We start from the raw sequence: 12,935 nt of genomic DNA on the forward strand, positions 1-12,935 counted from the left end.
TCGAATTCACAAATGTGGGGGCATTGTTTCAGTGGGAAAAGGGGGGTGGGTCACAGGTTCTCTGCAGATCCTGATTCGCGGAAAATCCCATGAATGTCGACACCGCAAATGTCGGGGCATTGTTTTAATGGGGGGAACGAGGGATAGGTAACTGCGGTTCCCGATTCATAGGGGAAAATCCCACGAATGTCGACACCGCAAATGTCAGGGCATTGTTTCAATGAGGAAGAGAGGGATTTGTTCCCGGCATTTCCTGATTCATAGGGGAAAATCCCACGAATGTCGACACCGCAAATGTCAGGGAATTGTTTCAATGAGGAAGAGAGGGATTTGTTCCCAGCATTTCCTGATGCATAGGGGAAAATTTTTAAAGTTAAAAAAAATGTCTGCGACCATGAATGCACATGGTTACAGTTTCATAAAATATGCTTAAATAATATTAAAAAACGATGACACCAGGTACTGTTTACAATGTTTATTGAAGGACAGTGATTACAGTTTATTAAAAGTCCTTAAACATACAGGGTTATTTACAATAGATTACAATTTCAATGATTGTGGATTACGATTGTGGAGGATTACAATGATTAAAGCAACGACAGGACGAGTGAACTCCAAGTGCTCATCTTCGAATGCCTGATCTTCACAAGTCCGAATTACTTGTCACTTGCGAAGCCAGCTGTTCCTTATCAACCGTTCCATTGGAGCACTTAAAATACCCTTCGGACAATCCCCGGGTCATACTTGGTATGTGGGCCAAATTTAATGACTGTGACATTTGTATGTATTACAGTTACATTTGTATGTATTACTGTTACATTTGTATGTATTAATGTCATAATAACCACACAAATTACTGCGATGATATTTATATATTACTGTTACATTTGTGTGTATTAGTTACATTTGTATGTATTCATCACATTTGTATGTATTAGTTACATTTGTATGTATTAGTTACATTTGTATGTATTAGTTACATTTGTATTATTACATTTGCGGATTGGCTACCATGGCTGCCTGGAACATTGCCGCAAGTTTCTGTGCAGCTCGTTGTAGGGAAGCATCACGTCATCCAACCCCTCTCAAGATTGAGGTAAAGCACCATGACTGGGTCAGCTCGTTGTAGGGGAGCATCATGTCATTGTTGTAGGGTGTGGGTGTCGTTGTCGTTGTAGGATTGCTCGTTGTAGGGGAGCATCATGGTAACGCTCCATGATTGGGTCAGCTTCTTGCCCACATATCCTGCAGCACCTTACCCCAGGAACTTGGCCATAGGGTTGGTCCTTTGCTTTCAAGCTTGCAAGTGCATCGCCTCTTCCTCTTTTTGTGGTGCATTTTATTGGTGTACATCTTTTTCAGCCTCTTTATCCACTTTGTAAAACAGAAAAGAATCCAGCGAATTGCCAAAGAATTGTACACAACTTGAAAGATGATTTCGTAGATGTTCATCTCCACCATCTCTTCTTCCTGATCTTCCCTTGAAATGAAGTCCAGACATTCTGAAGGGTTTGGGTTTGCAATGAGCAAAAGAAAGAGAAAATTTTACTTGGATGACTTTGAAATCAAATTAAGCAAAACAAACGCAGATCAGCCGTTCCTAATCAATAAATCATAATCAATTATGATTCCAACATTTCAGTGTGAAAATAAAACGAGGCCAAATATCATTTAAAATCACAAAAATCACAGTTATACAAGTAATTCTCAACCTGTTGTTATATCTGCAATGAAGAAATTATTACAAAAGGTAATGCAATGAATCAGTCCACCCAACTTACGAATCACTACTATTTTCTTGTTCTCTCAACATATTTTACATTCAGCATCAAAATCAACTTACGGTGAACATCCATATCATCCAGACATGTGGTTTCATTTCCAGGGATCTCAGTTGCTGGGGTCAACCAATGTGTTGGAGCGCACTTTGGGGAGCTCCATATGGAGGGCTCCCATGGGCAGGTGTCAGGTTCGATCTAAAAAAAAAAGTCAGAAAACTGAGTTTAGGAAAAATGTTTTAGTCCCACAACGCATTTAGACAAAGCATTATTAAATCCTTCATACATTATAGCTATGGATCCCACTTACCCTTATACATGATACAAATACATGCACATTTACACACATCTATATATCTATATATCTATATATATCTGTATATATCTATATATATCTATATATATATATATATCTGTATATATCTATATATATATCTGTGTATATCTATATATATATCTATATATATATCTGTATATATATATATATATATATATATATATATATATATATACACAAAGAATTAAGTTAAGCACCCCCCCCGTTTCTTTACAACCTCGCACATTACAAGTTTGTTGTCGTCAAAACAGTGTAATATACCCATGATATTGCTATATTTTCTGGAGAAGTGATATTATGGTCACATAAAAACATAACAATCATGCCGTTTTCAATATTTTATTCTGAATAATTTAAGGTGAAATTTTTTGGGAATTTTAGGCATATTTTCACCTCAATTTAAGTATGGAGCTATAGGTCCATCACGGACAGTGTGGATGACGTTTATGTTTTCTAACGTACAGTCATTGTTCTGAGAAGACCTCTAGCGATCTTTGCGTCAATCACGACCACGTGGATGATAACACGTGCTGCACGAGCGATGGGCGTCACAGATGAGTGCACTCATCTGCATTTCATCAATGGATAATTGCTAATGTCATACCAATCATTATTTGATCTCACATACCTTAGAATATATGCCAATGTATACATATACACAAAGAATATATATTAGGGGGTGCTTAACTTAATTCTTTGTGTAGGGGGTGCTTAACTTAATTCTTTGTGTATATATATATATATATATATAAAAATAAAAATGTAAGCAGTTTTTTTGTAAAGGTTATACTGGGTGGTTTGCCATTACCTTCCCAGCAATAGTTGTATAAGAAATTTGTAATTTGTTCATGGTGCCAGTGATAGGTTGCCAACTCTTCGCGAATGACACCATGGGATATTTAATGTCCATTAACTAATGCCGACAAACGGGATGACCAGGTTTACCGACATCCGAAGGACGACACATACATTGATGAAACAACCTGCCTGTGAAACACCAGAATGACAGTTTCAATTAACACAATGACAGAACACTGGAACCTAATTGTTTTTGTTAAGTTTATTAATATTTTTTATTCTCCCGTTTTTGCACGTTTATTTTCTTTTAAATTCATTTTCTCTGCAACCCGCTTGAGCGATTGCCATGGAATTTTCACCAAAGGAGCACCTAATGCAGTAGATTTTTTTTAAATGATAAGAATGATATAATAGGTCACGAGGTGCGGGTGCCATTTTGGAAAAAAAAAAAAAAAAAAAACTTTGCACCTCTGTATCTCTGAAAACGCTCCATGAAAAAAATTGAAAATTGACACATCGTCAAGAACTCCCCATGAGGAGTAAAATATATGTTGATCATGACATCGGTGCCTTCATATACAACACTTAATCCGGTCATAAGTACAATGCTTAATCCAATCAGTTTGAAATGTATTGAGCGTAATCTAGGCAAAAATTGTATGGGAGAATTATTACCCCCGCCACCAAAGGTGGATGGAGGTTATGTTTTCACCCCTGTCTGTTTGTCTGTCCTTTTGTCTGTGAACAAAATATCTCGAAAAGTTGTGGACGGATTCGGACGAAATATGTCAGAGATGTAGCGTATGTGACAAGGACGAAATGATTAGATTTTGGTGAAGATCCGGATTTGGATCCGGCTATTAGAATTTTTAAGTGATTCTTCACCTTTGGGAGATAGGGCCCTAAACAATTCCTTAGTTGGATATCTCAAAAAGTTATGGACGGATTTGGACGAAACTTTGTGGATTGGTTGGGTGTCTGACAAGATCGATTCAATTGGATTTTGGTGAAGATCTGAATATGGATTCGGATATGATAATTATTTATTTTTTTCAAGTGATTCTTCACCATTGGGAGATAGGGCCAAAAACGATGAATAGCAGGATATCTCAAAAGTTTATGGATGGATTTGGACGAAACTTGTTGAACAGGTTGTTTGTGTGAGACAAAGAAGAATCGATTCAATTTTGGTGAAGATCCAGATCCGATCCAGCTTGCAGAATTTTTTAAGGGATTCTTCACCATTGATTGATATGGCCAACCAGGCGGAGGTATGCCCTCCACTGAGTGCCGTTCTCGTATTGATGATGTCATTGGTCGCATGATTCGGCAGCCATATTGGCTTGAAAATACAAACTTTCTCCAAAACGGCTCACTAGATCGATGTGAAACGCCACACATATGATCTAACAGCCTTGGGAAATATATGTTGAAAACGATCAAGTCATAGGTCACATTGTTTGTCAGCCATATTGGATAAAAAAAACGAACCTTATCCGATCAACACAAAACATCACACACATGAACTCCTTCCCAATGCTAGGCGGCGGACATTTTTTTTTATCTCAAAGGCCATGTGGTTGGGCAGCCATATTGGATCAAAGTAAAATAAATAAATAACTTTCCATGAAACGGCTTATGCTGTTGAAGTCAAACTTTACAAAATTTAAATGTGATAGATCACATGGTCTGGCAGCCAGAATATTATATATACAGTGGGGAGCACAAGTATTTGATACACTGCCGATTTTGCAGGTTTTCCCACTTACAAAGCACGTCAAGGTCTGTAATTTTTATCATAGGTACACTTCAACTGTGGAAGACGGAATCTAAAACAAAAATCCTGAAAATCACATTGTATGATTTTTAAGTAATTAATTTGCATTTTATTGCATGAAATAAGTATTTGATACATCAGAAAAACAGAACTTAATATTTGGTACGGAAACCTTTGTTTGCAATTACAGAGATCAGACGTTTCCTGTAGTTCTTAACCAGGTTTGCACACACTGCAGCAGGGATTTTGGCCCACTCCTCCATACAGATCTTCACCAGATCCTTCAGGTTTCGGGGCTGTCGCTGCGCAACACAGACTTTCAGCTCCCTCCAAAGATTTTCTATTGGGTTCAGGTCTGGAGACTGGCTAGGCCACTCCAGGACCTTGAGATGCTTCGTACGGAGCCACTCCTTAGTTGCCCTGGCTGTGTGTTTCGGGTCGTTGTCATGCTGGAAGACCCAGCCACGCCCCATCTTCAATGCTCTTATTGAGGGAAGGAGATTGTTGGCCAAGATCTCGCGATACATGGCCCCATCCATCCTCCCCTCAATACGGTGCAGTCGTCCTGTCCCCTTTGCAGAAAAGCATCCCCAAAGAATGATGTTTCCACCTCCATGCTTCATGGTTGGGATGGTGTTCTTGGGGTTGTACTCATCCTTCTTCTTCCTCCAAACACGGCGAGTGGAGTTTAAACCAAAAAGCTCTATTTTGGTCTCATCAGACCACATGACCTTCTCCCATTCCTCCTCTGGATCATCCAGATGGTCATTGGCAAACTTCAGACGGGCCTGATCATGCGCTGGCTTGAGCAGAGGGACCTTGCGTGCGCTGCAGGATTTTAATCCATGACGGCGTAGTGTGTTACTTATGGTTTTCTTTGATACTGTGGTCCCAGCTCTCTTCAGGTCATTGACCTGGTCCTGCCGTGTAGTTCTGGGCTGATCCCTCACCTTTCTCATGATCATTGAGGCTCCACGAGGTGAGATCTTGCATGGAGCCCCAGACCGAGGGAGATTGACTGTCATCTTGAACTTCTTCCATTTTCTAATAATTGCGCCAACAGTTGTTGCCTTCTCACCAAGCTGCTTGCCTATTGTCCTGTAGCCCATCCCAGCCTTGTGCAAGTCTACAAATTTGTCCCTGATGTCCTTAGACAGCTCTCTGGTCTTGCCCATTGTGGAGAGGTTGGAGTCTGATTGAGTGTGGACAGGTCTGGAGACGGCTTTGCGGTCGGTCTTTGCGGTCTTTGTGGTCGGAGACGGTCTGGAGACGTCTTTTATGCAGATAACGAGTTCAAACAGGTGCAGTTAATACAGGTAATGAGTGGAGAATGGGAGGGCTTCTTAAAGAAAAAACTAACAGGTCTGTGAGAGCCGGAATTCTTACTGGTTGGTAGGTGATCAAATACTTATTTCATGCAATAAAATGCAAATTAATTACTTAAAAATCATACAATGTGATTTTCAGGATTTTTGTTTTAGATTCCGTCTTCCACAGTTGAAGTGTACCTATGATAAAAATTACAGACCTTTACGTGCTTTGTAAGTGGGAAAACCTGCAAAATCGGCAGTGTATCAAATACTTGTTCTCCCCACTGTATGTGAAGAAGAAGAAACCTTTATGATGAAGAATAATAATTATTTTCACACTCCAGTACGGCTTAAAAGAATGATGTGAAACTTCACACACATTAGTAACGAGTATTTTGGAATACAGTTTGGTAATTTAAACATCGGCGGTTGCATTTCTGGCAGCCATTATTAAAAATTATTTTGAATCTGAGTATTGTTTGAATTCCTTTAAATTTCATTTTTTAAATCAAATTCTGAATCGAGTTTTTTTTTTTTTAAAGAGGATTTCATTGGTCACGTGTCTGATCAAAGTGGGACGTCTTTGCACCGGACCATCACTGCCAACAGTTACAAAGTGGCAGTTCTAGTTATTATAATTAATAACACCTGTCAAAGTGATTTTAACCCAAACTAACCAATACTCGTAATCGTCATTTCAACCCAAACTAACCCATACTCGTCAAAGTGATTGACACAAACTGTCCATTTCCGTTCACACGACTTCAACCCAAACGAAGCAACACTGGTAACACCGGGAAAACATTTATTTTTCTACATTCGCTCAAGCTCTTTTTGAGCGGTGATACTTTTCCGAATTTGCCTTTTGATGTCCATTAGCCATCTTCATCACATCACCTGTATCTTTTACATTGTCCTCTGCACTCACAACCTCTGCTGCTTTACTTCTGTTTCGTTATAAGAGGTTGAGAATGCAGGTTTGACTCTAAATGGTACAAGTGATGATGAGGGACCACCCCGGTGACAAGTCTGGTCTTGGATCTAATAATGATCACCAAGATCTCCATAAATTTCGGGCAGATCAGATCGCTAAATTTAACCTCTGGAGGAACATTTTAATTTTAATTTACTTCAGAAATGAACAACTCATCCACTGAAATAAGTAAACCTGTTCTAGACATCACACAATCTCGCAAAACCCACACATGTAATTTCGGCCCATGAGTTGCTTGGTGGTTCTACTGCAGGAAACTAACCGTGCGTTCAACCCTCTTGAGCTAGGACGCCATGTTTGAGTGTGTTAAGTCAGGTCCCCTCTGGGATTAAAGCGTGTGTTTGAGTGATGTGTTTGCGATCATACCTTCAGAAAGGAGGTCGGAAGGATGTTAACTTCGGACTTCTGAGAGACATGAAAAGGGACATGAAAAAATGTGTGATGGACAGAAGAAAACAATAATTGAGAATTAATGAAATATTTCAACAAAGTGGCCACAGATGATCAGTTATCTCTCAACAGTCAGGGATATATTCTGCATGGTGTGTGTGGTTACAGATGTGGTTTTGCGAGTGGCTATGTCACTGCATATGTGGTTGTCCTGGCCTGTTATGAAGTGTGTACATGTTCAGTTGGCTCTGCATGTATGTCATGGTGGTATTTATATCCTCTGGGATTAAAGTGTGTGTGTTTCTGGAATGATGTGTGTGACCATACCTTCAGAAAGGAGGTCGGAACGATGTTATGAATTCCATTGTACAAATACTTGAAAACCCCTATAATCTTCCGAGGAACAGATGGAACAGTTTCCTGTGTGATGGACACAAGAGAAGAAGAATTGAGAATTAATCAAAGATATTTCACTGAAATCGTGATCAGTGTTGAGGGTGAGGGGGCACTCAGAGGAGCATTTTGTCGATATTCGTTTGGTATGAGATTAGTGGTGTTCTGGGTCGGATTGGACGAGTGATATGCTTATTGGAATCATCCACACGTGAGCACTGACAGGATGTATCAACAACACCAGGAAAGGTAAATTCATAATCCCTTCTGTGATGCATTTGTCAGGTTGAGAATGCAGGTCCGACCCAAAAGGCTACAAGTGCTGATAAGTCTGGTTCAGGGAGTGGGGTTTTGGATCGAAAAATCATCACCAAAATCTCAATTCGTGAAAATTAAGTTCCTGGCAGATCGGATCACTAAATGTAACCTTTATTTGAACATTTTATTGTAAATTTACTTCATAAATGAACAACTCATCCTCTGAGATATATAAATATGTTCTTAGCCAAGTAACGTCTTCACAACACCCAAACTCGGGATGGAGATGGAGTCCTCGCAACACCCAAATCGCAGGAGATTAATTATTGACTATTGAACCACCTTGAGATAAATAGAATGCCAAATTTAAGTGTGTTACATCAAAACGCCGTGATGTCCACAGGTAACAAATGCGCACAGTGAAAACTTTTAGGAAGTGTGCAATGAACACCGCACAAGATCGAAGTGGCCATTGGTGGCGCAGTCAAGAAGTAACGGATCAAACGGCCCCTCCGATTCCTTTAAACTGAAAAGCCTGAAAGTGTTTCATTTCCTCAACAGTTATAGATTTGTGCGGGTGGAAGCATGGTTACATATGTGGCTGCCCTCGTCTTTTGGAAAGCGTGGAAACACTTTGTTGGACGAGCATGTCTGCCCTGGTATAAGTTATATTCCCCGGCATTAAAACGTGTGTTTCTGGAGTGACATATATGCGAACATACCTTCAGAAAGGAGGACGGAACGATGTTACAGATTGTTTCACACAAAGACCTGGAAATGTCTTGGGGCTCCACAGACACAACCTTCTGTGTGATGGACAGAAGAAAACAATAATTGAGAATTAACGAAAGATATTTCACCAAAGTGGCCACAAATGATCAGTGATCCCTCAACAGTCAGGGATAGGTTCTGGATGGTGTGAGGTTACAGCCGAAGCCAAAAATATTGGCACCCTTGCACTTTTTTTCAAAGAACTCACAATTTTCTCGAAAACTAAGTTCAAATGGACAAAAGTATTTGGCCTCCACAATTCTCTATTTCACTGTTAATTTTACAAAACCATTGTTTTTCATTCAGAACTTAATATATCCTTTGAAATCATAAAATAAAAAGAAATGCTGTTGATAAAATTATTGACACCCTCTACTTAATATTTGGTAGCACAGCCTTTGGACAAAATAACTGCAGTCAAGCACTTCCTATATCCATGAATGAGCTTCCTACACCTCTCTACTGGTAGTTTGGCCCACTCTTCTTGTGCAAACTGCTCCTGTTTTGCCAGATTTGAAAGGTGCCTTCTCCCAACTGCTGTTTTCAGATCTCCCCACAAGTGTTCAATGGGATTTAGATCTGGACTCATTGCTGGCCACTGCAGAACAGTCCAGCATTTTGTCTTGAACCATTCCAGGGTGCTTTTTGAAGTGTGTTTGGGGTCATTGTCCTGCTGGAAGACCAATGACCTTCGACGGAGACCCAGATTTCTGACACTGGGTTGAACATTGCGCTCCAAAATGCCTTGGTAATCTCTTGATTTCATGATGCCATGCACACATTCAAGTCACCCAGTGCCAGAGGCAGCACAGCAACCCCAAAACATCACTGAACCTCCTCCATGTTTGACTGTAGGGAAGGTGTTCCTTTATTTGAATGCTTCATTTTGTTTTCTGTAAACATAGAGATGACGTGCTTTACGAAAAAGCTCTTATTTGGTCTCATCTGTCCATAGGACATTCACCCAGAAGGATTTTGGCTTGTTCAGGTGTGTTTTGCCAAACTCCAGTCATGCTTTCTTCTGTCTCTCTCTCAGCAGTGAAGTCCTCAAGGGTCTTCGACCATAGAACCCCATTTCATTAAGTTGGCTACGGATGGTGCGAGTTGAAATTGTCGTACTGTGTTGTGATTTAATTGACTCACTGTGTTGAAATTTATATCCTCTGTGTCTGAAGGTCAGCTTGAATCTGTTTGGCAGTTGATTGAGATGCTTTCTCCATAATTCGATCAATCGTTCGCTGTAATCTTCGATCAAGTTTTCTCTTGTGGCCACGTCCAGAGAGGTTGGCTGCAGTGCCATGGGCCTCAAACTTCCTGATAACATTGCGTACGGTGGACACAGGAACATCAAGGTCTCTGGAGATGGACTTGTAGCCTTGAGATTGTCCATGCTTGGCTACAATATTGTGTCTGACCTCCTCAGACAATTCTCTGGTTTTCTTTCTTTTCTCCATTCAAACTGGTTGAATGCGTGATTCTTACATTGCAGGCACCTGCAACTCACCAAAGGTGAGTTCAATTCCAAAGTAAAGGAGAATCACCTGCTTGAAATCCAATTATTTCTAACAACTTCTAAAACGTGCCAAAAATATTGTCCAGGCCATTTTAGGATTTTTGTGTGGAATAAGCTAAGATTTCCGAATATCTTCAGCTTTTTTTTGTTTTGTTCCACTGCAAACCAAAGACATACATTTGTGGAAACCAATTTTTTTTTAATTTCAACAATTTTCTGAAAGAAATGGTGCATTGTTTGAAAGCAGTGCAAGGGTGCCAATTATTTTTGGCCACAACAGTACATATGTGATTCTGCGAGTTGCTATGTTGTTGCGTATGTGGTTGTCCTGGCCTTTTATGAAGTGTCTACATGCTCAGGTGGGTGTGCATGTCTGTCCTGGTATAAATTATATCCTGTGGCATTAAAGTGTGCATGTTTCTGGAATGATGTGTGTGTGATCATACCTTCAGAAAGGAGGTTGGAACGATGTTATGAATTCCATTGTACAAATACCTGAAAACCCCTATAATCTTCTGAGGAACAGATGGAACAGTTTCCTGTGTGATGGACACAAGAGAAGAAGAAATGAGAATTAATGAAAGATATTTTACTGAAATGGTGATAAATGTTGTTGAGGGTGAGGGGGCACTCAGAGGAGCATTTTATCAATAACCGTTTGGTATGAGATTCCTGGTGTTCTGGGTAGGATCGGACGAGTGGTATTCAAGTGGAATCATCCACACATGAGGACTGGCAGGATGTATCAACTACACCAGGAAAGGTGAACTCATAATCCCTTCTGTGATGCATTTGTCAGGTTGAGAATGCAGGTGTGACGCAAAAGGGTGCAAGTGCTGATCACAGTCTGATTCAGGGAGGAGTAGGGTGTTGGATCGAAAGAATATCACCAAGATGTCCATTGATGAACTTTAACTTTCTGGCAGATCAGTTCGCTAAATTTATCCTTTCCTGGAACACTTTATTTTAAATTTACTTCACAAATGAACAACTCATCCTCTGAAATAAATAATCCTGTTCTTAGCCTAAAAACGTCCTCATAACACCCATACGTGGAATGTCAGACATTGAGCTGCTCAAAGGTTCTACTGCAGGAGATTAATTGTTTGTTGCACCACCATGAGATCGGGCGCCAAGTTTGGGTGTGTTACGTCATAACGCAGTGACATCCACAGGTCGCAAATGCGCACAATGAAAACTTTCAGCAAGTATGCAACGACCACCGCACAGGATCTAAGTGGCCATTGGTGGTGCAACAAGGAAGTAACGGATCAAATGCACCCCACCGGTTCCTTTAAACTGGAGAGCCTGAAAAGTGTTTCGTTTCCTCAACAGTCATAGATTTGTGCGGGTGGAAGCATGGTTACATATGTGGTTGCCCTCGTCTGTTGAAAAGTGTGGACCCCTTTGTTGGTCGTGCATGTCTGCCCTGGTATCATGGACAGACATGCATGACCAACTGGTCGTGGTATCATTTATGTCCTCCAGGATTATCGTGTGTGTGTTTGTGGAGTGATGTGCGTGTGCGATCATACCTTCAGAAAGGAGGTTGAAACGATGTTCTGAATTCCTTTGTACAAATAGCTGAAAACTCCTTCATTCTTCTGAGGAACAGATGGAACAGCTTCCTGTGTGATGGATGCAAGAGAAGAAGAAGTGACGATTCGTGAAAGATATTTCACTGAAATGGTGATAAATTTGAGGGTAAGGGTCACTCAGAGGAACATTTTATCGATAATCGTTTGGTATGAGATTCCTGGTGTTGTTGGTAGGATTGGACGAGTGGTTGGATTCTTTTGGAATCGTCCACACGTGAGCACTGGCAGGATGTATCAACAACACCAGGAAAGGTAAACTCATAATCCCTTCTGTGATGTATTTGTCAGGTTGAGAATGCAGGTCCGACCCAAAAGAGTACAAGTGCTGATCACAGTCCGGTTCAGGGAGGAGTAGGGTCTCGGATCGAAAGATGATCACCAAGATCTCCAGTGATGAACTTCAACTTTCTGGCAGAACAGTTCGTGAAATTTATCCTTTCGTGGAATACTTCATGATACATTTACTTCACAAATGAACAACTCATCCTTTGAAATAAATAATTCTGTTATTATTATTATTATTATTACTAGGGCATGCCTGTACGTGGGTGCAATGCCCGTACGTGGGTACGTGGGTGCGAGTACGGTGACAATCCCCCCCCCCTCTATTTACATGAAATGGTTTGGTCCATGAAATGTTTTGGTCCATTCGCAACGCCAAAGCGAACGGCGAACGCTTTACATGAAATGGTTTGGTTCATGAAATGTTTTGGTCCATTCGCAACGCCAAAGCGAACGGCGAACGCTTTACATGAAATGGTTTGGTCCATGAAATGTTTTGGTCCATTCGCAACGCCAAAGCGAACGGCGAACGGCTTGCGAGTACAGTGACAATCCCCCCCCCCCCCTCTATTTACATGAAATGGTTTTCATTAGTTTTAAAACATAGTTTAACGCCAACATAGCGGCAACATAGTTTGCCAACGTGAAATAGAGTCTGATCGCCACGTTCGGCACACGTGATAGCTCGCTGCTCTCTGATTGGTTGAAGCGTTTTTTGGACATAGCTCGGTAAGTA

At 40.6% G+C, this 12,935-nt stretch overlaps 1 protein-coding gene across 1 annotated transcript in view; it reads right to left on the minus strand.

Moving 5' to 3' along the window:
• Window positions 1-460: 460 nt before the first annotated feature.
• Window positions 461-12,935, minus strand: part of LOC144890992 (uncharacterized) — a 39,387-nt gene continuing 26,912 nt past the window's right edge. Inside the window, exons 5-8 of the mRNA XM_078772888.1 lie at window positions 7,712-7,804; window positions 7,361-7,399; window positions 1,844-1,976; window positions 461-1,502 (exon numbers count right to left, since the gene is read on the minus strand). Coding sequence (XP_078629014.1) covers window positions 1,225-1,502; window positions 1,844-1,976; window positions 7,361-7,399; window positions 7,712-7,804 — 543 coding nt within the window. The 3' untranslated portion in view covers window positions 461-1,224. The remainder of the gene's footprint in view (window positions 1,503-1,843; window positions 1,977-7,360; window positions 7,400-7,711; window positions 7,805-12,935) is intronic.

The sequence above is a fragment of the Myxine glutinosa genome, chromosome 1, assembly GCF_964187855.1.
Source record: "Myxine glutinosa chromosome 1, kmMyxGlut1.1, whole genome shotgun sequence".
NCBI classification, from domain to species: Eukaryota; Metazoa; Chordata; class Myxini; order Myxiniformes; family Myxinidae; genus Myxine; species Myxine glutinosa.